At 41.6% G+C, this 26,062-nt stretch overlaps 1 protein-coding gene across 11 annotated transcripts in view; it reads right to left on the bottom strand.

Moving 5' to 3' along the window:
* LOC134818473 (mucin-19-like) overlaps positions 1-26,062 on the bottom strand; it is a 40,542-nt gene that overhangs the window by 1,786 nt on the left and 12,694 nt on the right. The window contains exons 29-56 of one of the 11 annotated variants that reach the window (XM_063828046.1): positions 12,231-25,615; positions 11,655-11,684; positions 8,870-10,434; positions 8,582-8,740; positions 8,324-8,443; positions 8,134-8,210; positions 7,878-7,977; positions 7,592-7,745; positions 7,282-7,397; positions 6,903-7,052; positions 6,654-6,768; positions 6,436-6,500; positions 6,082-6,384; positions 5,795-5,953; positions 5,535-5,654; positions 5,345-5,421; positions 5,087-5,186; positions 4,801-4,954; positions 4,491-4,606; positions 4,104-4,253; positions 3,874-3,988; positions 3,559-3,720; positions 3,173-3,416; positions 2,941-3,053; positions 2,474-2,761; positions 2,146-2,334; positions 529-641; positions 112-279 (exon numbers count right to left, since the gene is read on the bottom strand). In XM_063828046.1, coding sequence (XP_063684116.1) covers positions 112-279; positions 529-641; positions 2,146-2,334; positions 2,474-2,761; positions 2,941-3,053; positions 3,173-3,416; positions 3,559-3,720; positions 3,874-3,988; positions 4,104-4,253; positions 4,491-4,606; positions 4,801-4,954; positions 5,087-5,186; positions 5,345-5,421; positions 5,535-5,654; positions 5,795-5,953; positions 6,082-6,384; positions 6,436-6,500; positions 6,654-6,768; positions 6,903-7,052; positions 7,282-7,397; positions 7,592-7,745; positions 7,878-7,977; positions 8,134-8,210; positions 8,324-8,443; positions 8,582-8,740; positions 8,870-10,434; positions 11,655-11,684; positions 12,231-25,615 — 18,607 coding nt within the window. Of the gene's footprint in view, positions 1-111; positions 280-528; positions 642-2,145; positions 2,335-2,473; positions 2,762-2,940; positions 3,054-3,172; positions 3,417-3,558; positions 3,721-3,873; positions 3,989-4,103; positions 4,254-4,490; positions 4,607-4,800; positions 4,955-5,086; positions 5,187-5,344; positions 5,422-5,534; positions 5,655-5,794; positions 5,954-6,081; positions 6,501-6,653; positions 6,769-6,902; positions 7,053-7,281; positions 7,398-7,591; positions 7,746-7,877; positions 7,978-8,133; positions 8,211-8,323; positions 8,444-8,581; positions 8,741-8,869; positions 10,435-11,654; positions 11,732-12,230; positions 25,628-26,062 lie in introns of all 11 variants that reach the window. The other 10 variants (XM_063828049.1, XM_063828050.1, XM_063828047.1 and 7 more) reach the window with 10 other exon arrangements.

Below are 26,062 nucleotides of genomic sequence, written 5' to 3'. Positions count from 1 at the left end.
ACAACTTTAATCAACGAGAATGAGCAGAACCGAAGAAAATATCAGATACTTACGTAGATATTGTGCTATATCAGATACTTACGTAGATATTGTGCTATATCAGATACTTACGTAGATATTGTGCTGATCTTCTCCCTCAGAGATGATATCAGTAGCGATAACCTCTGGATCGTAGTCATTCAGCTCTCCCATCATTTCTTCTTCCCACCTGTTCTTGCTGTCTCCAGATTGAGACGCTATCTTGCTCGTGGCAGAGGCCTCGTTCCAAGTCTTCACAATCTGAGAAGGTCAATCATTAGTTAACCATACATAATGATATACATACCTACATACCTAATAATATACAAACCTACATACCTAATAATATACATACCTACATACCTAATAATATACATACTTACATACCTACATACCTAATAATATGCGAATATAAATATGCAAATTTCCCAACTACTTTCAGCAGGAGGTCAAAATTGTGTGTTTAATCCAAAATAACGGAATAGTCGTCAATCGTCATTAATGCTGTACCTTGTGGGCAGCGAGTTTACGTTCCATCTGTCGTGGATCATTGTAAGGTTTGGCGAGCTCTGCTCCTTCGTACCAAAGTCTCAAGTAAACTGACTCAGCATCATCGAAGAGAGCTGCAATTGGTGAAATATTAAAGGATGAGGGGACCTTAGAATTTACTTCAAAATATTCGCGTTTAAGTCCTGTGAAAGTGTGTAGATTCAAAAAATACGTCGGACTGTGAAATCGATAATTCGTGCAATATCACGCCGCGCTAGTATTGGCTGATAGCAATTTTTGGCTGTGACGTCACTTATGTGTTAAGACCAACGTGCGCGCGCACCCTTTGCTCGTGTCAACATTTTGTTCTGTTCTGTTTTAATTACGTCGTGTTACCTTTGGCGTTTGCGAGAGCGGTATCTTTGGTTGCACTGAATTAGTCTAAGTTACGAATAATTCTCTTTAATAATAATAGTTAAATGTAACTCAGAAAGGCTTTCTTGTAGTTGTAGTAGGTATTTCTATTTATAAATAGCTAGAGCTAAGATAAGTAGCATCCGCTAACTAAACCACAAACTGCTATTTTGTTTTGACTTGTTTGAAACCCGATATGGACACAATTAAAAAGAATGTATGATGTACAAGTAGTAGAAGACATTTAACTAGCTGGCCCTTGGCGCCTCTAGTCCTATCTGAGTACGCACGTGCGGTTTGACACTGCGCGTGTACCGGCCTTTAGTTGTACACTCATTTATAATTTACCGTTTTAGTTTGCTGTGACTTGAGTGTAAAGCGTAACGAATGTGGATGTGTTCGTCTGCTATGCTTGGTATAATATTGCTTGGTGTAATAGTTGCAAATCTTGCTTACGTTATAAGTAGTGTCACATAGTGAGTTAGAACTTAATAGCTTGGTGCTTGGTGCTTGTCCAACTGGAATGAAGACATGCATTTCATACCTACCCGATCCATTTTTATTAGGACCGTGTTGTGTTGATATGACATGTTGATATATCAACTGTGGTACGAAACAGGGAGTTGCTAGGTGTTACGTTGGGAGCTATAAATATACATAATTTACATGCCTTTCTGTGTGACTTCAATCTTATTCCAGGTGTATCTCGGCTCATGGTTATCGTAGGGTGATAATTCTTTTTTCAACCGGTCATAAAAAGTCTCCTCTCCATTGGTTATAGGCTCGTTAGTATCGTAAATTGTTAATTTATTCTTAATTAGTAATTTAGTCGGCCCGCACGCTCATTTTACCTGTATTTCTATATGCGCGGATCAGAGCAACTCACATAATTGACGTCACAGGTTCAAATTGTTTTGGCTGGATATCTCGGCGCGCGAATGAAATACAACTTTGCGGATTTCACTAAAGTGGTTTATACGATTAATGTAATAAAAGGATTTGCACGAGAAAAAAACTTTTTCTAAGGTCCCCTCATCCTTTAACGGGATATAACCACCAGCATTGCTAATCTATTCCAAGATAAGCGCTACATTCAGTAGGTACAATAATCATCCATGTACAATTCAAATGTGCCATTCACAATAGTAGTATACAGTGTATACTACTACCATTGGTGGAAGTATACATTGGTGGTATAGTTAATCACATGATATTTCCAGTTACCTGTGAGGTCAGTGTTGAAGGTGGTGATATCGAAGTCAACGAGAGCTCTTGATTTGCCAGCCCATCCTGAATTTCCAACAAAGAGATGTTCCTCTGCTCCGTGAACAAGATGGTCCCTTGCGATGTAGGTATCGGCGTTAAGGTCGTATCGGACCAGGTATCCATCTTCACAAGCAACTGGTCTCTCAGCTGGGGGAAACGATGTAATGATTTATAATTAACAGTAACTTTCGACTCATAAAACATATCCATTAAGATTATGATTCATGATATTCAAAATCATTGTGAATGAACGTGAAGCGATGAAACGACTCTCAAAACAACTAACATGGAATGTAACAGATGTCCATGAAAGGTCTGAACTCGGGATCTTCAAGAGCTGGAGAGTCGAAGGACATGAAGTGAGTGGCAGGTTTACCAGAATCCGTCACGTATCTCATTAAGAATCCGTTGTTCTTCATCCTGATGTCGTCGAGCTCGGTGAAGATGTATCGGGCGATAGTGGTGCTAATAGCCTGGATCCATCTTCCGGTTTCAGGGTTCTTCTTCAGATGGGTGAATTGAGCGGAGACGGTACTGATGTAATCAACACCAGCTGCTGGTCCATTGTCTCCCTCTGAGAAATCATAAACATAACATATCATTTAGATTCGAGAACAAATTTGAGAAAATTAGTTGGTTTTTTTCCTAATTGACCCGATTTTGCTACATTACGCGGCTGAAAAACCTTTACTTTACCAAAGTAGTTTAGTAGTTTAAAAATAAAAATAACGGAAATATGAAAATTACTCTTACCGATCCATGGGAAGTCCCATGAAGAATCTTCGTCCAAAAGCTTCTTTAGTGGGTAAAGTTCAGGTCGACCTGCTTCCCATACGTCATCATTTCCGAGATCCACTGGAGTGAACCTGAATATTGCATTGGTAAGTTTTAATAATACGGGATAAATACTTTATCGTGGTAAGAATTTTTCGTTTAAATTATTGCGATAAACTGAGTGTCAATGTTAGATACCCTATATTCTAACCTGAAGTTCATCCTAGAGTCAGTAACAGCAATGTCCCATTTCTCCTGTCCTTCACTTGGAGGCTCTCCGAACTGCTCAATCACACCCTCCTCAACAGCCTTCTTAAGATCAAAGTAGACGAGGATTACTTTCTCGCCCTTATCCTTAGTCTGACCGATCTGGATGTAGTTAGCGTTTTCTGGAGACATTGGTTCTTCTTGGATAACGATGTAGTCCTTTAGATCGATAACAATCCTGCCTCCACCTAAAAATACCAAACTTTAAACTTTAAACACATTTATCGCTGTCAAGAACATCAAAAGGCCAGATAATTCTATGAAACTTTAACATATAGACATTATTCACATCAGAAAATGAAAGTGTCACCAGATCGAAGGAGAACATACCATTGGGGATGGTACAATTGGTGATAATTGGAGGTTCAGTAGGCGTGGTACTGGCAGTGGTGAAGGTCGGGGTATGTGTCTGTGTTGGTGTGGCCGTGGATGTGGTTGATATTATCTTTGGTACACAAACGTGAAGAGCTGGCTTAGGGAACACTTCTTGTCCTGAAAAATCAATTTGTTATTAATCAACAAAAGTTAAATAATAAACGGGCAATGGACATTTGGAAACGCCGAATAGATAAAATATACTGCTTCACAAGAACTGAACATCGTTGTTTTGGCGGGTCATTGGAAGGCCTGGTCGTTGATTTTTACCTTTGCCAAAGAATTCAGGTATTGAGTGAGGGGATGTTTTCTCTTCTACCCCAGTAAGAACAATACCCTTGAATTCTGTGATCATCTTCTCAACGTCAAAGTCTGTGATTGTAATCTAAGGATGTTTATTAATTAGTCTCAGCTTTTTTCTTCTTCGCAGAACGGAAAATTCAATTTAACTTAATCATTTCATTTAAACTAATTAAGCTTCAAGAGGAGACCGCACTTACCACAACTGGTGTAGTTCCTGGTTGTTTCTGAGGAATAACGACGGTTCCGACGACCTCATCAGCATTGTCAGTATCCACGTTGTCCATACCAGTGTTAGTCCAAGTAGCTGTCTTTTCATCCAAATCTGTGCCTTCCTCCAATGTGGTCAGCTGTAACAGGCCAGTGTTATACTACTACTAAAGTACTAAATAGTCAACAGTTAACTTAAATTACTGGACGAAGAAATATTTGACTGTATAAACTATTTGATTGAGTCAGAGCTCTCAGGTATCGATACAAAGAGGACAGTTGAAATAATGTTAAAAAAATTTCATTATGTCCCAACATTGCACATATTTAAATGTTCCATTGGATTTGTATTCATATTAACATTAGAATGTACTTACCACTGTTACAACTATTTTGTTTTCCGTTGATGCCTCATCTCTACCTCCATTCTCTACGAAATCTTTGAAGGTCACATGAATCCAGGCACTTGTGATATCCTTCAATTCGTATTTTTCTGCGGATAATATTACCATTAATGATCTCGTTCTCACATAATATATAAGTTGAAAGTAATTTAACTACTTTTCTTTGAGTTTGACTTTTGATCAACTTCAAATATATAAAGCTATACATATCAACATATATATAAATATAATAAAATACATACATGTATGTAAATAACTAGAAGTCTAGGTATTATTGTCTAACCTGTATCAAATGAATCGACATTGAATTTAACGATTACTCGCTTCTCGCTGTCAGTAGAACCGTCTGGTTTTCCAATATCGAGATCATCTCCTTCATAGTTGGTATCAGGGTTAGCCTTGTCAACGGTGACAACATCCTCGACGACCATAACAATCTAAAAAATTAGATAATGTATTAAGTATAAATTTAAGAAAATTAATAAGAGTCAACATTATTCAATGCTACACAGAAAACTTCCTATAAATTACAAGGAAGATTGTGATTTCGTCACGGAGTGAACACAAACCTCTTCTTCGCCTTCTTCACATCTCTTAACTTCGACAATCTTGTAACAGACATCGATATGGGGCTGAGCATCTTCATCTTCCTCATCCACACCGTAATACCTGACAAAAATACAAATTAATTAAAAATAGTATCAATCAACCCCATAAAATGTATCGTTCAATGTATATATAGTAAGGATTTAAAGACAACACAAGACCTGACAGTATGACATACAAATTACATGTTTCTTATTTTGCCTCATTTCTTTTAAGCGTACCTGATGCTTACACCGTCATCGTTAGGGCTGACTCCTTCATCTGTGTATTTGTTAACCAATACAATACCATTGTTCTCCTAAGAATATTAGTTTATAACGGCTAAATTAAACAGCAGTAATAAAGACTTAAATCATCGAGACTTTCAGTGAATGTTCTTTTTAAAAAGTTGATTTATTGCTGTCAACGTACCTTGTTAAACACAGATCCACTGGGATTGACGTATTTTTGAATGGTTTCGGTGAATTCAGTGTAAGTTCGTCGATCACTCTTGGGGAGTTTCTTGATTTCTTTGAACTCTCCAGTTGCTTCCTGAAGAAAATAGACTTTTAAATAACATACGTTTTCCAGTCCTCAAATACCAAAAGATCCGGTTAAACTATTATCGACCGAAAACTAATCTCCACCAGTTTACTTATCAAGAGGTTAGAGGAGGGTGTCGTGATAATTACCTCGATGTCTTCGTTCTCAACCAAATTAGTTGTGTCTATGGATTCTATCGGTTTTCCAAGAGGGTGAATTTCGGTGACTTGGGGAATGAAGTCCTTGCCAGGTTGTGTTGATTCTTTAATCTTCAAGAAGATATTGGATTCGTACACCCAAACGTCATGCTGAAAAAATAATGGTGATTATTTCAGATTACCTAAATTAATTGTTGTCAAGTATCAACCTTTAATCAGTTACCAGTTGAAAATATCGGAAACTTTTTACGGGTATTGACAAGTTAATAAACATTTACCGTGTCATTTTGTTTGCCAATAATGTCATCATAGTCAATTGTGACATATGTGACCTTGACACCAGATCCCTTTGTCTTTCCGACAACAACTTCATCGGTTGACAAGTTATCTTCATCAGAAGGATCTTCCATGTAGACAGTGGTGGTTTTGGTCCTAATCTCAACCCTGTCACCGCCAAGAGGTGATACGCATTTATGAGGTGGGGGTGTTGTTGTAGAGCTTGAGGAACTTGATGGCGTGGTTGTGCTAGACGAACTTGATGGGGTTGTTGTGCTTGATGAGCTTGATGGCGTGGTTGTGCTAGAGGAACTTGATGGAGTTGTCGTTGATGAACTGGTTGTGCTTGATGAACTGGATGTGGTCGATATTATCTTTGGTACACAAACGTGGAAAGCTGGCTTAGGGAACACTTCTTGTCCTGAAAAATCAGTTTGTTATTAATCAACGAAAGTTAAATAATAAACGGGCACTGGAAATTTGGAAACACCGAATAGATAAAATATACTGCTTCACAAGAACTGAACATCGTTGTTTTGGCGGGTCATTGGAAGGCCTGGTCGTTGATTTTTACCTTTGCCGAAGAATTCAGGTATTGGGTGAGGGGATGTTTTCTCTTCTACCCCACTAAGAACAATACCCTTGAATTCTGTGATCATCTTCTCAACGTCAAAGTCTGTGATTGTAATCTAAGGATGTTTATTAATTAGTCTCGGCTTTTTTCTTCTTCGCAGAACGGAAATGTCATATATTCTACTTAGTACTTAGAGAACATAACTTAATCATTCCATTGAAACAAGTTTCAAGAAGAGACCGCACTTACCACAACTGGTGTAGTTCCTGGTTGTTCCTGAGGAATAACGACGGTTCCGACGACCTCATCAGCATTGTCAGTATCCACGTTGTCCATACCAGTGTTAGTCCAAGTAGCTGTCTTTTCATCCAAATCTGTGCCTTCCTCCAATGTGGTCAGCTGTAACAAGCCAGTGTTATACTACTACTAAATAATCAACAGTTAACTTAAATTACTGGACTAAGAAACATTTGACTCTATAAACTATTTGATTAAGTCAGAGCTCTCAGGTATCGATACAAAGAGGACAGTTGAAATAATGTTAAAACATTTTTATTATGTCCCAACATTGCACATATTTAAATGTTCCATTGGATTTGTATTCATTTTAACATTAGAATGTACTTACCACTGTTACAACTATTTTGTTTTCCGTTGATGCCTCATCTCTACCTCCATTCTCTACGAAATCTTTGAAGGTCACATGAATCCAGGCACTTGTGATTTCCTTCAAATCGTATTTTTCTGCGGATAATATTACCATTAATGATCTCGTTCTCACATAATATATAAGTTGAAAGTAATTTAACTACTTTTCTTTGAGTTTGACTTTTGATCAACTTGAAATATATATGGCTATACATATCAACATATATATAAATACAATTAAATATATACATGTATGTAAATAACTAGAAGTCTACGTATGATTGTCTAACCTGTATCAAATGAATCGACATTGAATTTAACGATTACTCGCTTCTCGCTGTCAGTAGAACCGTCTGGTTTTCCAATATCGAGATCATCTCCTTCATAGTTGGTATCAGGGTTAGCCTTGTCAACGGTGACAACATCCTCGACGACCATAACAATCTAAAAAATTAGATTATGTATTAAGTATAAATTTAAGAAAATTAATAAGAGTCAACATTATTCAATGCTACACAGAAAACTTCCTATAAATTACAAGGAAGATTGTGATTTCATCACAGAGTGAACACAAACCTCTTCTTCGCCTTCTTCACATCTCTTAACTTCGACAATCTTGTAACAGACATCGATATGGGGCTGAGCATCTTCATCTTCCTCATCCACACCGTAATACCTGACAAAAATACAAATTAATTAAAAATAGTATCAATCAACCCCATAAAATGTATCGTTCAATGTATATAGTAAGGATTTAAAGACAACACAAGACCTGACAGTATGACATACAAATTACATGTTTCTTATTTTGCCTCATTTCTTTTAAGCGTACCTGATGCTTACACCGTCATCGTTAGGGCTGACTCCTTCATCTGTGTATTTGTTAACCAATACAATACCATTGTTCTCCTAAGAATATTAGTTTATAACGGCTAAATTAAACAGCAGTAATAAAGACTTAAATCATCGAGACTTTCAGAGAATATTCTTTTTAAAAAGTTGATTTATTGCTGTAAACGTACCTTGTTAAACACAGATCCACTGGGATTGACGTATTTTTGAATGGTGTCGGTAAATTCAGTGTAAGTTCGTCGATCACTCTTGGGGAGTGTCTCGATTTCTTTGAACTCTCCAGTTGCTTCCTGAAGAAAATGGACTTTTAAATTACCTACGTTTTCCAGTCCTCAAATACCAAAAGACCCAGTTAAACTATTATCGACGAAAATTAATCTCCACCAGTTTACTTATCAATAGTTAGAGGAGGGTGTCGTGATAATTACCTCGATGTCTTCGTTCTCAACCAAATTAGTTGTGTCTATGGATTCTATCGGTTTTCCAAGAGGGTGAATTTCGGTGACTTGGGGAATGAAGTCCTTGCCAGGTTGTGTTGATTCTTTAATCTTCAAGAAGATATTGGATTCGTACACCCAAACGTCATGCTGAAAAAATAATGGTGATTATTTCAGATTACCTAAATTAATTGTTGTCAAGTACTAAACCTTTAATCAGTTACCAGTTGAAAATATCGGAAACTTTTTACGGGTATTGACAAGTTAATAAACATTTACCGTGTCATTTTGTTTGCCAATAATGTCATCATAGTCAATTGTGACATATGTGACCTTGACACCAGATCCCTTTGTCTTTCCGACAACAACTTCATCGGTTATAAAGTTATCTTCATCAGAAGGATCTTCCATGTAGACAGTGGTGGTTTTGGTCCTAATCTCAACTCTGTCACCGCCAAGAGGTGATACGCATTTATGAGGTGGGGGTGATGTAGAAGATGAAGAGCTTGAGGAGCTTGATGGCGTGGTTGTGCTAGACGAACTTGACGGAGTTGTCGTTGATGAACTGGTTGTGCTTGATGAACTGGATGGCGTGGTTGTGCTGGAAGAGCTTGATGGTGTTGTTGTTGAAGATGAAGTTGTGCTTGATGAACTGGATGGCGTTGTTGTGCTCGACGAGCTTGATGGTGTTGTTGTTGACGACGAAGTGGTACTTGATGAGCTTGAAGGAGTAGTTGTTGAAGATGAGGTGGTGCTCGAGGAGCTTGATGGTGTTGTTGTACTCGAAGAGCTTGATGGTGTTGTTGTTGAAGATGAAGTTGTACTTGATGAGCTTGAAGGAGTAGTTGTTGAAGATGAGGTGGTGCTAGATGAGCTTGATGGTGTTGTCGTGCTAGAAGAGCTTGATGGTGTTGTTGTTGATGATGTGGAGACTGAAGGTGTTGGTGTCCTTGAGGTTGTGGAGGACTGTGATGTAGTTGAAGTAGAACTGGTTGATGTTGATGATGTGGTCGAAGTTTGAGATGTAGTCGACTCTGTTGGAGTTGTACTAGGTGATGTTGTGCTAGAAGAGCTTGATGGTGTTGTTGTTGAAGATGAAGTTGTGCTTGATGAGCTTGATGGTGTTGTTGTACTCGAAGAGCTTGATGGTGTTGTTGTTGAAGATGAAGTTGTACTTGATGAGCTTGAAGGAGTAGTTGTTGAAGATGAAGTGGTGCTTGATGAGCTTGATGGTGTTGTTGTGCTAGAAGAGCTTGATGGTGTTGTTGTTGATGATGAAGTTGTGCTTGATGAGCTTGATGGTGTTGTTGTACTCGAAGAGCTTGATGGTGTTGTTGTTGAAGATGAAGTTGTGCTTGATGAACTTGATGGTGTTGTTGTACTCGAAGAGCTTGATGGTGTTGTTGTTGAAGATGAAGTTGTACTTGATGAGCTTGAAGGAGTAGTTGTTGAAGATGAAGTGGTGCTTGATGAGCTTGATGGTGTTGTTGTGCTAGAAGAGCTTGATGGTGTTGTTGTTGATGATGTGGAGACTGAAGGTGTTGGTGTCCTTGATGTTGTTGAGGACGGTGATGTAGTTGAAGTAGAACTGGTTGATGATGATGATGTGGTCGAACTTTGAGATGTAGTCGACTCAGTTGGAGTTGTACTAGGTGATGATGTGCTTGATGAGCTGGATGGTGTTGTTGTAGATGAGGAAGTAGTTGAAGAAGAACTAGAAGGAGTTGTAGTTGAAGAGGAAGTTGTGCTTGATGAACTTGATGGAGTTGTCGTTGAAGAACTGGTTGTGCTAGATGAGCTCGATGGTGTTGTTGTTGAAGATGAGGTTGTGCTTGATGAGCTTGGTTTAATTCGAACTCCGTTAAGTTGATGGGTTTGTTGTCGATGAGAAGTCCGTGCTAGAAAACTTAAAAGGATTGGTAGTAAGATTAAGAAATTTGAAGTCAAGCTTTGATGTGTCTAAAATTTAAGTGAAGTGTGATTTCATCAGAGTGTTTCTTACGCCTCGACATCGTTAATTCCTTGTAACATTGAGGGCTTGATGGTTTCTTCCTTGACGAATTGACGTTTAATTAAATGATCTTAAAAGTTGTTGTTACTATGAAGGTTTAAAGACAACACAAGCTGAGTATGAATACTTGACAGTTCTTATTTGTCATTGTTTTTAAGGTAGTTGATGCTAGCGTAGGTTTGGGCTGATTTCATTGTTTTTGCTTAAGCTTAAATTTGGTTTCAAAGTATAAAGTTTTAACGAATGTGGTTGGTTAAATCCATCGAGGATGTTGAGAATGTGATTTTAGTTGAAGTGAACGTATTGTTGAACAGACCCTGGGTTGACGTTTTGAGATGTAGTCGTAATCTGTTTGTGACAGGGGTGCTATGATGTTGTGCTTGATTCCAGTGCTTGAGAAATGGAGTTTTGTTGTACGATACGTTGTGTCCTTAAAAAAACTTGAAGAGTTGTCGACGAAAAACTCCGTTTGCTTGATCATAGTTAGAGGAGGGTGTGTAATTACGATGTCTTGTTCTACATAATTAGTTTGTGTACTAGGTCTATGGTTTTTCCAAGATGGGTGTTGCGTGTGCTGGGGATTGTGTCCTTGAGGTTGTGGATTCTTTTTTAGGATACTTGGAACGGAAGTTGTGAAAATGATGGAGATTGTTGCAGATTGACCTTGAGTTGTGTGTAGTTGAATTAAGAGGTTACTTGAGAACTGGATTTGTTGGGTTGACTTGAGAACTTTAGGTGTAGTTGTTGAAAAATGATAGTCAATGTGCTTTGATGAACTAGATTGCCTTTGTAGTTTCGAAACAGCTTATCGGTTTAAGTTATTTCATCAGAGGTTCTTGAATGTAACAGTGGTGGTTTTGTGTTGTAGCACTTGTACCGGTGTTGTTGTGATTTATGAGGGGGGGTGCTGAGAGATGAAGGTGTTGGTGCTTGATGGCGTGTTGTGCTAGAGAACTTGAAGGAGTGTCGTAGATGACGGTTGTCGATGAACGGACGGGGGCGGGAAATGTTGATGGTGTTGTTGTTGAAGAGAAGTTGTGCTTGATGAACTTGATGGTGTTGTTGTACTCGAAGAGCTTGATGGTGTTGTTGTTGAAGATGAAGTTGTGCTTGATGAGCTTGATGGCGTTGTTGTACTCGAAAGAGCTTGATGGTGTTGTTGTTGAAGATGAAGTTGTACTTGATGAGCTTGAAGGAGTAGTTGTTGAAAGATGAAGTGGTGCTTGATGAGCTTGATGGTGTTGTTGGCTAGAGAGCTTGATGGTGTTGTTGTTGATGATGTGGAGACTGAAGGTGTTGGTGTCCTCGAGGTTGTTGAGGACTGTGATGTAGTTGAAGTAGAACTGGTTGATGTTGAAGATGTGGTTGAAGTTTGAGATGTAGTCGACTCTGTTGGAGTGGTACTAGGTGATGTTGTGCTTGATGAGCTAGATGGAGTTGTTGTTGATGAGGAAGTTGTGCTTGATGAACTTGATGGAGTTGTCGTTGAAGAACTGGTTGTGCTTGATGAGCTTGATGGAGTTGTTGTAGATGACAATGTGGTGCTTGATGAGCTAGATGGTGTTGTTGTACTTGAAGAGCTTGATGGTGTTGTTGTTGAAGATGAGGTGGTGCTTGATGAGCTCGAAGGTGTTGTTGTCGATGATGAGGTTGTGCTAGATGAGCTTGAAGGAGTTGTAGTAGATGATGAAGTTGTTGAAGATGAACTTGATGGTGTGGTAGTTGATGAAGAGGTTGTACTTGATGAACTGGATGGTGTTGTTGTACTTGAGGAGCTTGAAGGTGTAGTTGTTGAAGATGATGTTGTGCTTGATGAACTAGATGGAGTTGTTGTAGATGATGAAGTAGTTGAAGACGAGCTTGATGGTGTGGTAGTTGATGAAGAGGTTGTGCTTGAAGAACTAGATGGTGTTGTTGTGCTTGAGGAGCTTGATGGTGTTGTTGTTGAAGATGATGTGGTGCTAGATGAGCTCGAAGGTGTTGTTGTCGATGATGAGGTTGTGCTAGAAGAGCTTGAAGGAGTGGTAGTAGATGACGAAGTCGTTGAAGACGAGCTTGATGGTGTAGTAGTTGATGAAGAGGTTGTACTTGACGAACTGGATGGTGTTGTTGTACTTGAGGAGCTTGATGGTGTTGTTGTTGAAGATGATGTTGTGCTTGATGAGCTCGAAGGTGTTGTTGTTGAGGAAGAAGTTGTGCTCGAAGAACTGGATGGGGTTGTTGTACTTGAGGAACTTGAAGGTGTTGTTGTTGAAGATGAGGTTGTGCTTGATGAGCTTGAAGGAGTTGTTGTTGACGATGAAGTTGTTGAGGATGAACTAGAAGGTGTTGTAGTACTTGAAGAACTTGATGGTGTCGTTGTTGATGATGATGTAGTTGAAGATGAGCTTGAAGGTGTTGTAGTTGATGACGATGTTGTGCTTGGTGAGCTTGATGGTGTTGTTGTACTTGAGGAACTTGAAGGTGTTGTTGTTGAAGATGACGTTGTGCTTGATGAACTGGATGGAGTTGTTGTCGATGATGAAGTTGTGCTAGATGAACTTGAAGGAGTTGTAGTAGATGATGAAGTAGTTGAAGACGAGCTTGATGGTGTGGTAGTTGATGAAGAGGTTGTGCTTGACGAACTGGATGGTGTTGTTGTACTTGAGGAACTTGATGGTGTTGTTGTTGAAGATGAGGTTGTGCTTGATGAGCTTGAGGGAGTTGTTGTTGACGATGAAGTTGTTGAGGATGAACTAGAAGGTGTTGTAGTACTTGAAGAACTTGACGGTGTCGTTGTTGATGATGATGTTGTTGAAGATGAGCTTGAAGGTGTTGTAGTTGATGACGATGTTGTGCTTGATGAGCTTGATGGTGTTGTAGTTGAAGATGTTGAGACTGAAGGTGTTGGTGTCCTCGAGGTTGTTGAGGACTGTGATGTAGTTGAAGTAGAACTGGTTGATGTTGAAGATGTGGTTGAAGTTTGAGATGTAGTCGACTCTGTTGGAGTGGTACTAGGTGATGTTGTGCTTGATGAGCTAGATGGTGTTGTTGTTGATGAGGAAGTTGTGCTTGATGAACTTGATGGAGTTGTCGTTGAAGAACTGGTTGTGCTTGATGAGCTTGATGGAGTTGTTGTAGATGACGATGTGGTGCTTGATGAGCTAGATGGTGTTGTTGTACTTGAAGAGCTTGATGGTGTTGTTGTTGAAGATGAGGTGGTGCTTGATGAGCTCGAAGGTGTTGTTGTCGATGATGATGTTGTGCTTGATGAACTGGATGGAGTTGTTGTAGATGATGAAGTAGTTGAAGACGAGCTTGATGGTGTGGTAGTTGATGAAGAGGTTGTGCTTGAAGAACTAGATGGTGTTGTTGTGCTTGAGGAGCTTGATGGAGTTGTTGTACTTGAGGAGCTTGATGGTGTTGTTGTTGAAGATGATGTGGTGCTTGATGAACTTGAAGGAGTTGTAGTAGATGATGAAGTAGTTGAAGACGAGCTTGATGGTGTGGTAGTTGATGAAGAGGTTGTACTTGACGAACTGGATGGTGTTGTTGTACTTGAGGAGCTTGATGGTGTTGTTGTTGAAGATGATGTTGTGCTTGATGAGCTCGAAGGTGTTGTTGTCGAGGAAGAAGTTGTGCTTGATGAACTGGATGGGGTTGTTGTACTTGAGGAGCTTGACGGTGTTGTTGTTGAAGATGACGTTGTGCTTGATGAACTGGATGGAGTTGTTGTCGATGATGAAGTTGTGCTAGATGAACTTGAAGGAGTTGTAGTAGATGATGAGGTAGTTGAAGACGAGCTTGATGGTGTGGTAGTTGATGAAGAGGTTGTGCTTGAAGAACTAGATGGTGTTGTTGTGCTTGAAGAGCTTGATGGAGTTGTTGTACTTGAGGAGCTTGATGGTGTTGTTGTTGAAGATGATGTTGTGCTTGATGAACTGGATGGAGTTGTTGTCGATGATGAGGTTGTGCTAGATGAACTTGAAGGAGTTGTAGTAGATGATGAAGTAGTTGAAGACGAGCTTGATGGTGTAGTAGTTGATGAAGAGGTTGTACTTGACGAACTGGATGGTGTTGTTGTGCTCGAGGAGCTTGATGGTGTTGTTGTTGAAGATGATGTGGTGCTTGATGAACTGGATGGAGTTGTTGTCGATGATGAAGTTGTGCTAGATGAGCTTGAAGGAGTTGTAGTAGATGATGAAGTAGTCGAAGACGAGCTTGATGGTGTGGTAGTTGAAGATGAAGTTGTGCTTGAAGAGCTTGATGGGGTTGTTGTACTTGACGAGCTTGATGGTGTTGTTGTTGAAGATGACGTTGTGCTTGATGAGCTTGAAGGAGTTGTTGTTGACGATGAAGTTGTTGAGGATGAACTAGAAGGTGTTGTAGTACTTGAAGAACTTGATGGTGTCGTTGTTGATGATGATGTAGTTGAAGATGAGCTTGAAGGTGTTGTAGTTGATGACGATGTTGTGCTTGATGAGCTTGATGGTGTTGTTGTACTTGAAGAACTTGAAGGTGTTGTTGTTGAAGATGATGTTGTGCTTGATGAGCTCGAAGGTGTTGTTGTTGAGGAAGAAGTTGTGCTCGAAGAACTGGATGGGGTTGTTGTACTTGAGGAACTTGAAGGTGTTGTTGTTGAAGATGACGTTGTGCTTGATGAGCTTGAAGGAGTTGTTGTTGACGATGAAGTTGTTGAGGATGAACTAGAAGGTGTTGTAGTACTTGAAGAACTTGATGGTGTCGTTGTTGATGATGATGTAGTTGAAGATGAGCTTGAAGGTGTTGTAGTTGATGACGATGTTGTGCTTGATGAGCTTGATGGTGTTGTTGTACTTGAGGAACTTGAAGGTGTTGTTGTTGAAGATGACGTTGTGCTTGATGAACTGGATGGAGTTGTTGTCGATGATGAAGTTGTGCTAGATGAACTTGAAGGAGTTGTAGTAGATGATGAAGTAGTTGAAGACGAGCTTGATGGTGTGGTAGTTGATGAAGAGGTTGTGCTTGACGAACTGGATGGTGTTGTTGTACTTGAGGAACTTGATGGTGTTGTTGTTGAAGATGAGGTTGTGCTTGATGAGCTTGAGGGAGTTGTTGTTGACGATGAAGTTGTTGAGGATGAACTAGAAGGTGTTGTAGTACTTGAAGAACTTGACGGTGTCGTTGTTGATGATGATGTTGTTGAAGATGAGCTTGAAGGTGTTGTAGTTGATGACGATGTTGTGCTTGATGAGCTTGATGGTGTTGTAGTTGAAGATGTTGAGACTGAAGGTGTTGGTGTCCTCGAGGTTGTTGAGGACTGTGATGTAGTTGAAGTAGAACTGGTTGATGTTGAAGATGTGGTTGAAGTTTGAGATGTAGTCGACTCTGTTGGAGTTGTACTAGGTGATGTTGTACTTGATGAGCTTGATGGTGTTGTTGTAGATGAGGAAGTTGTGCTCGATGAACTTGATGGAGTTGTCGTTGAAGAACTAGTTGTGCTTGATGAGCTCGATGGTGTTGTTGTTGAAGATGATGTTGTGCTTGATGAGCTTGATGGAGTTGTTGTAGATGACGATGTGGTGCTTGATGAGCTAGATGGTGTTGTTGTACTTGAGGAGCTTGATGGTGTTGTTGTTGAAGATGATGTGGTGCTTGATGAGCTCGAAGGTGTTGTTGTCGATGATGAGGTTGTGCTAGATGAACTTGAAGGAGTTGTAGTAGATGATGAAGTAGTTGAAGACGAGCTTGATGGTGTGGTAGTTGATGAAGAGGTTGTGCTTGAAGAACTAGATGGTGTTGTTGTGCTTGAGGAGCTTGATGGAGTTGTTGTACTTGAGGAGCTTGATGGTGTTGTTGTTGAAGATGATGTGGTGCTTGATGAACTGGATGGAGTTGTTGTCGATGATGAAGTTGTGCTAGATGAACTTGAAGGAGTTGTAGTAGATGATGAAGTAGTTGAAGACGAGCTTGATGGTGTGGTAGTTGATGAATAGGATGTACTTGACGAACTGGATGGTGTTGTTGTACTTGAGGAGCTTGATGGTGTTGTTGTTGAAGATGATGTTGTGCTTGATGAGCTCGAAGGTGTTGTTGTCGAGGAAGAAGTTGTGCTTGATGAACTGGATGGGGTTGTTGTACTTGAGGAGCTTGAAGGTGTTGTTGTTGAAGATGACGTTGTGCTTGATGAACTGGATGGAGTTGTTGTCGATGATGAAGTTGTGCTAGATGAACTTGAAGGAGTTGTAGTAGATGATGAGGTAGTTGAAGACGAGCTTGATGGTGTGGTAGTTGATGAAGAGGTTGTGCTTGAAGAACTAGATGGTGTTGTTGTGCTTGAAGAGCTTGATGGAGTTGTTGTACTTGAGGAGCTTGATGGTGTTGTTGTTGAAGATGATGTTGTGCTTGATGAACTGGATGGAGTTGTTGTCGATGATGAGGTTGTGCTAGATGAACTTGAAGGAGTTGTAGTAGATGATGAAGTAGTTGAAGACGAGCTTGATGGTGAAGTAGTTGATGAAGAGGTTGTACTTGAAGAACTAGATGGTGTTGTTGTGCTTGAGGAGCTAGATGGTGTTGTTGTTGAAGATGATGTGGTGCTTGATGAACTGGATGGAGTTGTTGTCGATGATGAAGTTGTGCTAGATGAGCTTGAAGGAGTTGTAGTAGATGATGAAGTAGTTGAAGACGAGCTTGATGGTGTGGTAGTTGATGAAGAGGTTGTGCTTGAAGAACTAGATGGTGTTGTTGTACTTGAGGAGCTCGAAGGTGTTGTTGTCGAAGAAGAAGAAGTTGTGCTTGATGAACTGGATGGTGTAGTTGTACTTGAGGAGCTCGAAGGTGTTGTTGTTGAAGATGATGTTGTGCTAGATGAGCTAGATGGAGATGAAGTTGATGATGTTGACACTGAAGGTGTTGGTGTTCTAGAAGTTGTTGAAGACTGTGACGTAGTGGAAGTAGAACTGGTTGATGTTGATGATGTGGTTGAAGTTTGAGATGTAGTCGACTCTGTTGGAGTTGTACTAGGTGACGATGTTGATGAAGTCGACGTTGGTGTTGGTGTTTCATTAGGAGTCGATGTTATTGAAGATAAAGAAGTGCTTGAAGAACTTGATGGCGTGGTAGTTGAAGAAGAAGTTGTACTTGATGAGCTTGATGGAGTTGTTGTAGAGGACGATGTTGTGCTTGATGAACTCGATGGAGTTGTTGTAGAGGACGATGTTGTGCTTGATGAACTCGATGGAGTTGTTGTGCTTGAAGAGCTTGACGGAGTTGTTGTGCTCGATGAACTGGATGGAGTTGTTGTTGAAGAAGATGTAGTGCTTGATGAGCTTGATGGGGTTGTTGTGCTTGATGAGCTTGATGGAGTTGTCGTAGACGAACTAGTTGTGCTTGATGAGCTTGATGGGGTTGTTGTGCTTGATGAGCTTGATGGAGTTGTTGTAGAGGAAGATGTTGTGCTTGATGAGCTTGATGGGGTAGTTGTGCTCGAAGAGCTTGATGGAGTTGTGGTTGAGGAAGATGTTGTGCTTGATGAGCTTGATGGGGTAGTTGTGCTCGAAGAACTTGATGGAGTTGTTGTTGAGGAGGATGTTGTGCTTGATGAGCTTGATGGGGTTGTTGTGCTCGAAGAGCTTGATGGAGTTGTGGTTGAGGACGATGTTGTGCTTGAAGAGCTTGTTGGTGTGGTTGTTGAAGATGAAGTTGTACTTGATGAGCTTGATGGGGTTGTTGTGCTCGAAGAGCTTGATGGAGTTGTTGTAGAGGAAGATGTTGTGCTTGATGAGCTTGACGGTGTTGTTGTGCTCGAAGAGCTCGATGGGGTTGTGGTTGAAGACGAAGTTGTGCTTGATGAGCTTGATAGGGTTGTTGTGCTCGAAGAGCTTGATGGAGTTGTGGTTGAGGACGATGTTGTGCTTGAAGAGCTTGATGGTGTGGTTGTTGAAGACGAAGTTGTGCTTGATGAGCTTGACGGAGTTGTTGTGCTCGATGAACTGGATGGAGTTGTCGTAGACGAACTAGTTGTGCTTGATGAGCTTGATGGAGTTGTTGTACTTGATGAGCTTGATGGAGTTGTGGTTGAGGAAGATGTTGTGCTTGATGAGCTTGATGGGGTAGTTGTGCTCGAAGAGCTTGATGGAGTTGTTGTTGAGGAGGATGTTGTGCTTGATGAGCTTGATGGAGTTGTTGTAGAGGACGATGTTGTGCTTGATGAGCTTGACGGAGTTGTTGTGCTTGATGAGCTTGATGGAGTTGTTGTAGAGGACGATGTTGTGCTAGATGAGCTTGACGGAGTTGTTGTGCTTGATGAGCTTGATGGAGTTGTTGTGCTTGATGAGCTTGATGGAGTTGTCGTAGACGAACTAGTTGTGCTTGATGAGCTTGATGGGGTTGTTGTGCTTGATGAGCTTGATGGCGTTGTTGTAGAGGAAGATGTTGTGCTTGATGAGCTTGATGGGGTAGTTGTGCTCGAAGAGCTTGATGGAGTTGTTGTTGAGGAGGATGTTGTGCTTGATGAGCTTGATGGAGTTGTTGTAGAGGACGATGTTGTGCTTGATGAGCTTGACGGAGTTGTTGTGCTTGATGAGCTTGACGGAGTTGTTGTGCTCGATGAGCTAGATGGAGTTGTTGTTGAAGATGAAGTTGTACTTGATGAACTGGAAGGTGTTGTTGTGCTTGAAGAGCTTGATGGTGTGGTTGTTGAAGATGAAGTTGTACTTGATGAGCTTGAAGGAGTTGTTGTGCTTGATGAGCTTGACGGAGTTGTTGTGCTCGATGAACTGGATGGAGTTGTTGTTGACGATGAAGTTGTGCTTGATGAGCTTGAAGGGGTTGTTGTGCTTGATGAGCTTGATGGAGTTGTCGTAGACGAACTAGTTGTGCTTGATGAGCTTGACGGAGTTGTTGTAGAGGACGATGTTGTGCTTGATGAGCTTGATGGGGTAGTTGTGCTCGAAGAGCTTGATGGAGTTGTGGTTGAGGACGATGTTGTGCTTGATGAGCTTGATGGAGTTGTTGTAGAGGACGATGTTGTGCTAGATGAGCTTGATGGGGTTGTTGTGCTCGATGAGCTTGATGGAGTTGTTGTGGAGGAAGATGTTGTGCTTGATGAGCTAGATGGAGTTGTTGTGCTCGATGAACTGGATGGAGTTGTTGTCGAAGACGATGTTGTGCTTGATGAGCTTGATGGGGTAGTTGTGCTCGACGAGCTTGATGGAGTTGTTGTAGAGGACGATGTTGTGCTTGATGAGCTTGACGGGGTTGTTGTGCTTGATGAGCTTGATGGTGTTGTTGTTGAAGATGATGTTGTGCTTGATGAGCTTGATGGGGTAGTTGTGCTTGATGAGCTTGATGGAGTTGTCGTAGACGAACTAGTTGTGCTTGATGAGCTTGATGGGGTTGTTGTGCTTGATGACCTTGATGGAGTTGTTGTAGAGGAAGATGTTGTGCTTGATGAGCTTGATGGGGTAGTTGTGCTCGAAGAGCTTGATGGAGTTGTGGTTGAGGACGATGTTGTGCTTGATGAGCTTGATGGAGTTGTTGTAGAGGACGATGTTGTGCTTGATGAGCTTGATGGGGTTGTTGTGCTTGATGAGCTTGACGGGGTTGTTGTGCTTGATGAGCTTGATGGTGTTGTTGTTGAAGATGAAGTTGTGCTTGATGAGCTTGATGTGGTTGTTGTGCTCGAAGAGCTTGATGGAGTTGTGGTTGAGGACGATGTTGTGCTTGAAGAACTTGATGGTGTGGTTGTTGAAGATGAAGTTGTACTTGATGAGCTTGATGGGGTTGTTGTGCTTGATGAGCTTGATGGTGTTGTTGTTGAAGATGAGGTTGTGCTTGATGAGCTTGACGGGGTTGTTGTGCTTGATGAGCTTGATGGTGTTGTTGTTGAAGATGATGTTGTGCTTGATGAGCTTGATGGGGTAGTTGTGCTTGATGAGCTTGATGGAGTTGTCGTAGACGAACTAGTTGTGCTTGATGAGCTTGATGGGGTTGTTGTGCTTGATGAGCTTGATGGAGTTGTTGTAGAGGAAGATGTTGTGCTTGATGAGCTTGATGGGGTAGTTGTGCTCGAAGAGCTTGATGGAGTTGTGGTTGAGGACGATGTTGTGCTTGATGAGCTTGATGGAGTTGTTGTAGAGGACGATGTTGTGCTTGATGAGCTTGACGGGGTTGTTGTGCTTGATGAGCTTGATGGTGTTGTTGTTGAAGATGAAGTTGTGCTTGATGAGCTTGATGGGGTTGTTGTGCTCGAAGAGCTTGATGGAGTTGTGGTTGAGGACGATGTTGTGCTTGAAGAGCTTGATGGTGTGGTTGTTGAAGATGAAGTTGTACTTGATGAGCTTGATGGGGTTGTTGTGCTTGATGAGCTTGATGGTGTTGTTGTTGAAGATGAAGTTGTGCTTGATGAGCTTGACGGGGTTGTTGTGCTTGATGAGCTTGACGGGGTTGTTGTGCTTGATGAGCTTGATGGTGTTGTTGTTGAAGAAGAAGTTGTGCTTGATGAGCTTGATGGGGTTGTTGTGCTCGAAGAGCTTGATGGAGTTGTGGTTGAGGACGATGTTGTGCTTGATGAACTTGATGGAGTTGTTGTGCTTGACGAGCTTGATGGAGTTGTTGTTGACGAAGATGTTGTGCTAGATGAGCTTGATGGTGTAGTTGTGCTCGAAGAGCTTGATGGAGTTGTGGTTGAGGATGATGTTGTGCTTGATGAGCTTGATGGAGTTGTTGTTGACGAAGATGTTGTGCTAGATGAGCTTGATGGTGTAGTTGTGCTCGAAGAGCTTGATGGAGTTATGGTTGAGGACGATGTTGTGCTTGATGAGCTTGATGGAGTTGTTGTAGAGGACGATGTGGTGCTTGATGAGCTTGATGGTGTTGTTGTTGAAGATGAAGTTGTGCTAGATGAGCTTGATGGGGTTGTTGTGCTCGATGAGCTTGATGGAGTTGTTGTGGAGGAAGATGTTGTGCTTGATGAGCTTGATGGAGTTGTTGTGCTCGATGAACTGGATGGAGTTGTTGTCGAAGACGATGTTGTGCTTGATGAGCTTGATGGGGTAGTTGTGCTCGAAGAGCTTGATGGAGTTGTTGTAGAGGACGATGTTGTGCTTGATGAGCTTGACGGGGTTGTTGTGCTTGATGAGCTTGATGGTGTTGTTGTTGAAGATGTAGTTGTGCTTGATGAGCTTGATGGGGTTGTTGTGCTCGAAGAGCTTGATGGAGTTGTGGTTGAGGACGATGTTGTGCTTGAAGAGCTTGATGGTGTGGTTGTTGAAGATGAAGTTGTACTTGATGAGCTTGATGGGGTTGTTGTGCTTGATGAGCTTGATGGTGTTGTTGTTGAAGATGATGTTGTGCTTGATGAGCTTGACGGGGTTGTTGTGCTTGATGAGCTTGATGGTGTTGTTGTTGAAGATGATGTTGTGCTTGATGAGCTTGATGGAGTTGTCGTAGACGAACTAGTTGTGCTTGATGAGCTTGATGGGGTTGTTGTGCTTGATGAGCTTGATGGAGTTGTTGTAGAGGAAGATGTTGTGCTTGATGAGCTTGATGGGGTAGTTGTGCTCGAAGAGCTTGATGGAGTTGTGGTTGAGGACGATGTTGTGCTTGATGAGCTTGATGGAGTTGTTGTAGAGGACGATGTTGTGCTTGATGAGCTTGACGGTGTTGTTGTGCTTGATGAGCTTGACGGGGTTGTTGTGCTTGATGAGCTTGATGGAGTTGTTGTTGAAGATGAAGTTGTGCTTGATGAGCTTGATGGGGTTGTTGTGCTCGAAGAGCTTGATGGAGTTGTGGTTGAGGACGATGTTGTGCTTGAAGAGCTTGATGGTGTGGTTGTTGACGATGAAGTTGTACTTGATGAGCTTGATGGGGTTGTTGTGCTCGATGAGCTTGATGGAGTTGTTGTGGAGGAAGATGTTGTGCTTGATGAACTTGATGGAGTTGTTGTGCTTGACGAGCTTGATGGAGTTGTTGTTGACGAAGATGTTGTGCTAGATGAGCTTGATGGTGTAGTTGTGCTCGAAGAGCTTGATGGAGATGTTGTAGAGGACGATGTGGTGCTTGATGAGCTTGATGGTGTTGTTGTTGAAGATGAAGTTGTGCTAGATGAGCTTGATGGGGTTGTTGTGCTCGATGAGCTTGACGGGGTTGTTGTGGAGGAAGATGTTGTGCTAGATGAACTTGATGGTGTAGTTGTGCTCGAAGAGCTTGATGGAGTTGTGGTTGAGGACGATGTTGTGCTTGATGAGCTTGATGGAGTTGTTGTAGAGGACGATGTGGTGCTTGATGAGCTTGATGGTGTTGTTGTTGAAGATGAAGTTGTGCTAGATGAGCTTGATGGGGTTGTTGTGCTCGATGAGCTTGATGGAGTTGTTGTGGAGGAAGATGTTGTGCTTGATGAGCTTGATGGAGTTGTTGTGCTCGATGAACTGGATGGAGTTGTTGTCGAAGACGATGTTGTGCTTGATGAGCTTGATGGGGTAGTTGTGCTCGAAGAGCTTGATGGAGTTGTTGTAGAGGACGATGTTGTGCTTGATGAGCTTGACGGGGTTGTTGTGCTTGATGAGCTTGATGGTGTTGTTGTTGAAGATGATGTTGTGCTTGATGAGCTTGATGGGGTAGTTGTGCTCGAAGAGCTTGATGGAGTTGTGGTTGAGGACGATGTTGTGCTTGATGAGCTTGATGGAGTTGTTGTAGAGGACGATGTTGTGCTTGATGAGCTTGATGGGGTTGTTGTGCTTGATGAGCTTGACGGGGTTGTTGTACTTGATGAGCTTGAAGGAGTTGTCGTTGACGAACTAGTTGTGTTTGATGAGCTTGATGGTGTTGTCGTTGACGAACTGGTTGTGCTTGATGAGCTCGATGGAGTTGTTGTAGATGAAGATGTTGTGCTTGATGAGCTTGAAGGTGTTGTTGTGCTCGATGAGCTCGATGGAGTTGTTGTAGAAGAAGATGTTGTGCTTGATGAGCTTGAAGGTGTTGTTGTGCTCGATGAGCTCGATGGAGTTGTTGTAGAAGAAGATGTTGTGCTTGATGAGCTTGATGGAGTTGTTGTGCTCGATGAACTTGATGGAGTTGTTGTTGAAGACGATGTTGTACTTGACGAGCTTGATGGGGTTGTTGTGCTCGAAGAGCTTGATGGAGTTGTTGTAGAGGATGATGTTGTGCTTGATGAGCTTGATGGGGTTGTTGTGCTTGATGAGCTAGATGGAGTTGTTGTTGAAGATGAAGTTGTACTTGATGAACTGGAAGGTGTTGTTGTGCTTGATGAGCTTGATGGAGTTGTTGTGCTCGATGAGCTTGATGGAGTTGTTGTGCTTGATGAGCTAGATGGAGTTGTTGTTGAAGATGAAGTTGTACTTGATGAACTGGAAGGTGTTGTTGTGCTTGAGGAGCTTGATGGCGTGGTTGTTGATGATGATGTTGTACTTGATGAGCTTGAAGGTGTAGTTGTCGAGGATGATGTTGTACTTGATGAACTTGATGGGGTTGTTGTGCTTGAAGAGCTTGATGGAGTTGTGGTTGAAGATGATGTCGATGTGCTAGACGATGTTGTTGAGATTGAAGGTGTTGGTGTTCTCGTGGTTGTCGAAGACTGTGAAGTGGTGGAAGAAGAACTTGTTGATGTTGTTGAGGTGGTAGATGTTTGAGATGTAGAAGATTCTGTTGGTGTTGTACTAGGTGAACTTGTTGATGATGTTGATGTTGGTGTGGGTGTTTCATTAGGAGTGGATGTTATAGAAGATGAAGAGGTACTCGAAGAGCTTGATGGGGTTGTTGTTGACGATGAAGTTGTGCTTGAAGAGCTTGATGGAGTTGTGGTCGAGGACGATGTTGTACTAGATGAGCTTGATGGGGTTGTTGTGCTCGATGAGCTTGATGGTGTAGTTGTAGAAGACGAAGTTGTACTTGATGAGCTTGATGGGGTTGTTGTGCTCGATGAGCTCGATGGGGTTGTGGTTGAGGACGATGTTGTACTCGATGAGCTTGACGGGGTTGTTGTGCTTGATGAGCTTGATGGTGTAGTTGTAGAAGACGAAGTTGTACTTGATGAGCTTGATGGGGTTGTGGTTGAGGACGATGTTGTACTCGATGAGCTTGACGGGGTCGTTGTGCTCGATGAGCTTGATGGTGTTGTTGTTGAAGATGAAGTAGTGCTCGATGAGCTTGATGGTGTTGTTGTCGAAGATGAAGTTGTACTTGATGAGCTTGATGGGGTTGTTGTTGAAGATGAAGTTGTACTTGATGAGCTTGATGGTGTTGTTGTTGAAGATGAAGTTGTACTTGACGAGCTTGATGGGGTTGTTGTTGAAGATGAGCTTGATGGTGTTGTTGTTGAAGATGAAGTAGTGCTTGACGAGCTTGATGGTGTTGTTGTTGATGATGATGTTGTACTTGACGAGCTTGATGGGGTTGTTGTTGATGATGATGTTGTGCTAGATGAACTTGATGGTGTTGTTGTACTGGAGGAGCTTGATGGGGTTGTTGTTGATGATGATGTTGTACTTGAGGAGCTTGAAGGTGTAGTTGTTGATGATGAAGTTGTACTAGATGAACTTGATGGTGTTGTTGTGCTTGATGAGCTTGATGGAGTTGTTGTTGATGATGATGTTGTGCTGGAGGAGCTTGATGGGGTTGTAGTTGAGGACGATGTTGTACTTGAAGAGCTTGAAGGTGTAGTTGTTGATGATGATGTTGTGCTAGATGAGCTTGATGGTGTTGTTGTACTTGAGGAGCTTGATGGTGTTGTAGTTGATGATGATGTAGTGCTAGATGAGCTAGAAGGTGTTGTTGTGCTAGACGAGCTTGAAGGTGTAGTTGTAGAGGATGAAGTTGTGCTTGAAGAACTTGATGGTGTTGTTGTGCTTGATGAACTTGATGGGGTTGTTGTGCTTGATGAGCTTGATGGAGTTGTTGTTGATGATGATGTTGTACTTGAGGAGCTTGATGGTGTTGTTGTACTGGAGGAGCTTGATGGTGTTGTAGTTGATGATGATGTAGTGCTAGATGAGCTAGAAGGTGTTGTTGTGCTGGAGGAGCTTGATGGTGTTGTTGTTGATGATGATGTTGTGCTTGATGGTGTAGTTGTAGAAGACGAAGTTGTACTCGATGAGCTTGATGGGGTTGTTGTGCTCGATGAGCTCGATGGGGTTGTGGTTGAGGACGATGTTGTACTCGATGAGCTTGACGGGGTTGTTGTGCTTGATGAGCTTGATGGTGTAGTTGTAGAAGACGAAGTTGTACTTGATGAGCTTGATGGGGTTGTTGTACTTGACGAACTTGATGGGGTTGTGGTTGAGGACGATGTTGTACTCGATGAGCTTGACGGGGTCGTTGTGCTCGATGAGCTTGATGGTGTTGTTGTTGAAGATGAAGTAGTGCTCGATGAGCTTGATGGTGTTGTTGTCGAAGATGAAGTTGTACTTGATGAGCTTGATGGGGTTGTTGTTGAAGATGAAGTTGTACTTGATGAGCTTGATGGTGTTGTTGTTGAAGATGAA

The sequence above is a fragment of the Bolinopsis microptera genome, chromosome 7, assembly GCF_026151205.1.
Source record: "Bolinopsis microptera isolate Bmic1 chromosome 7, MBARI_Bmic_1.0, whole genome shotgun sequence".
NCBI lineage: Eukaryota > Metazoa > Ctenophora > Tentaculata > Lobata > Bolinopsidae > Bolinopsis > Bolinopsis microptera.
This window is presented reverse-complemented; position numbering and strand designations above follow the sequence as displayed.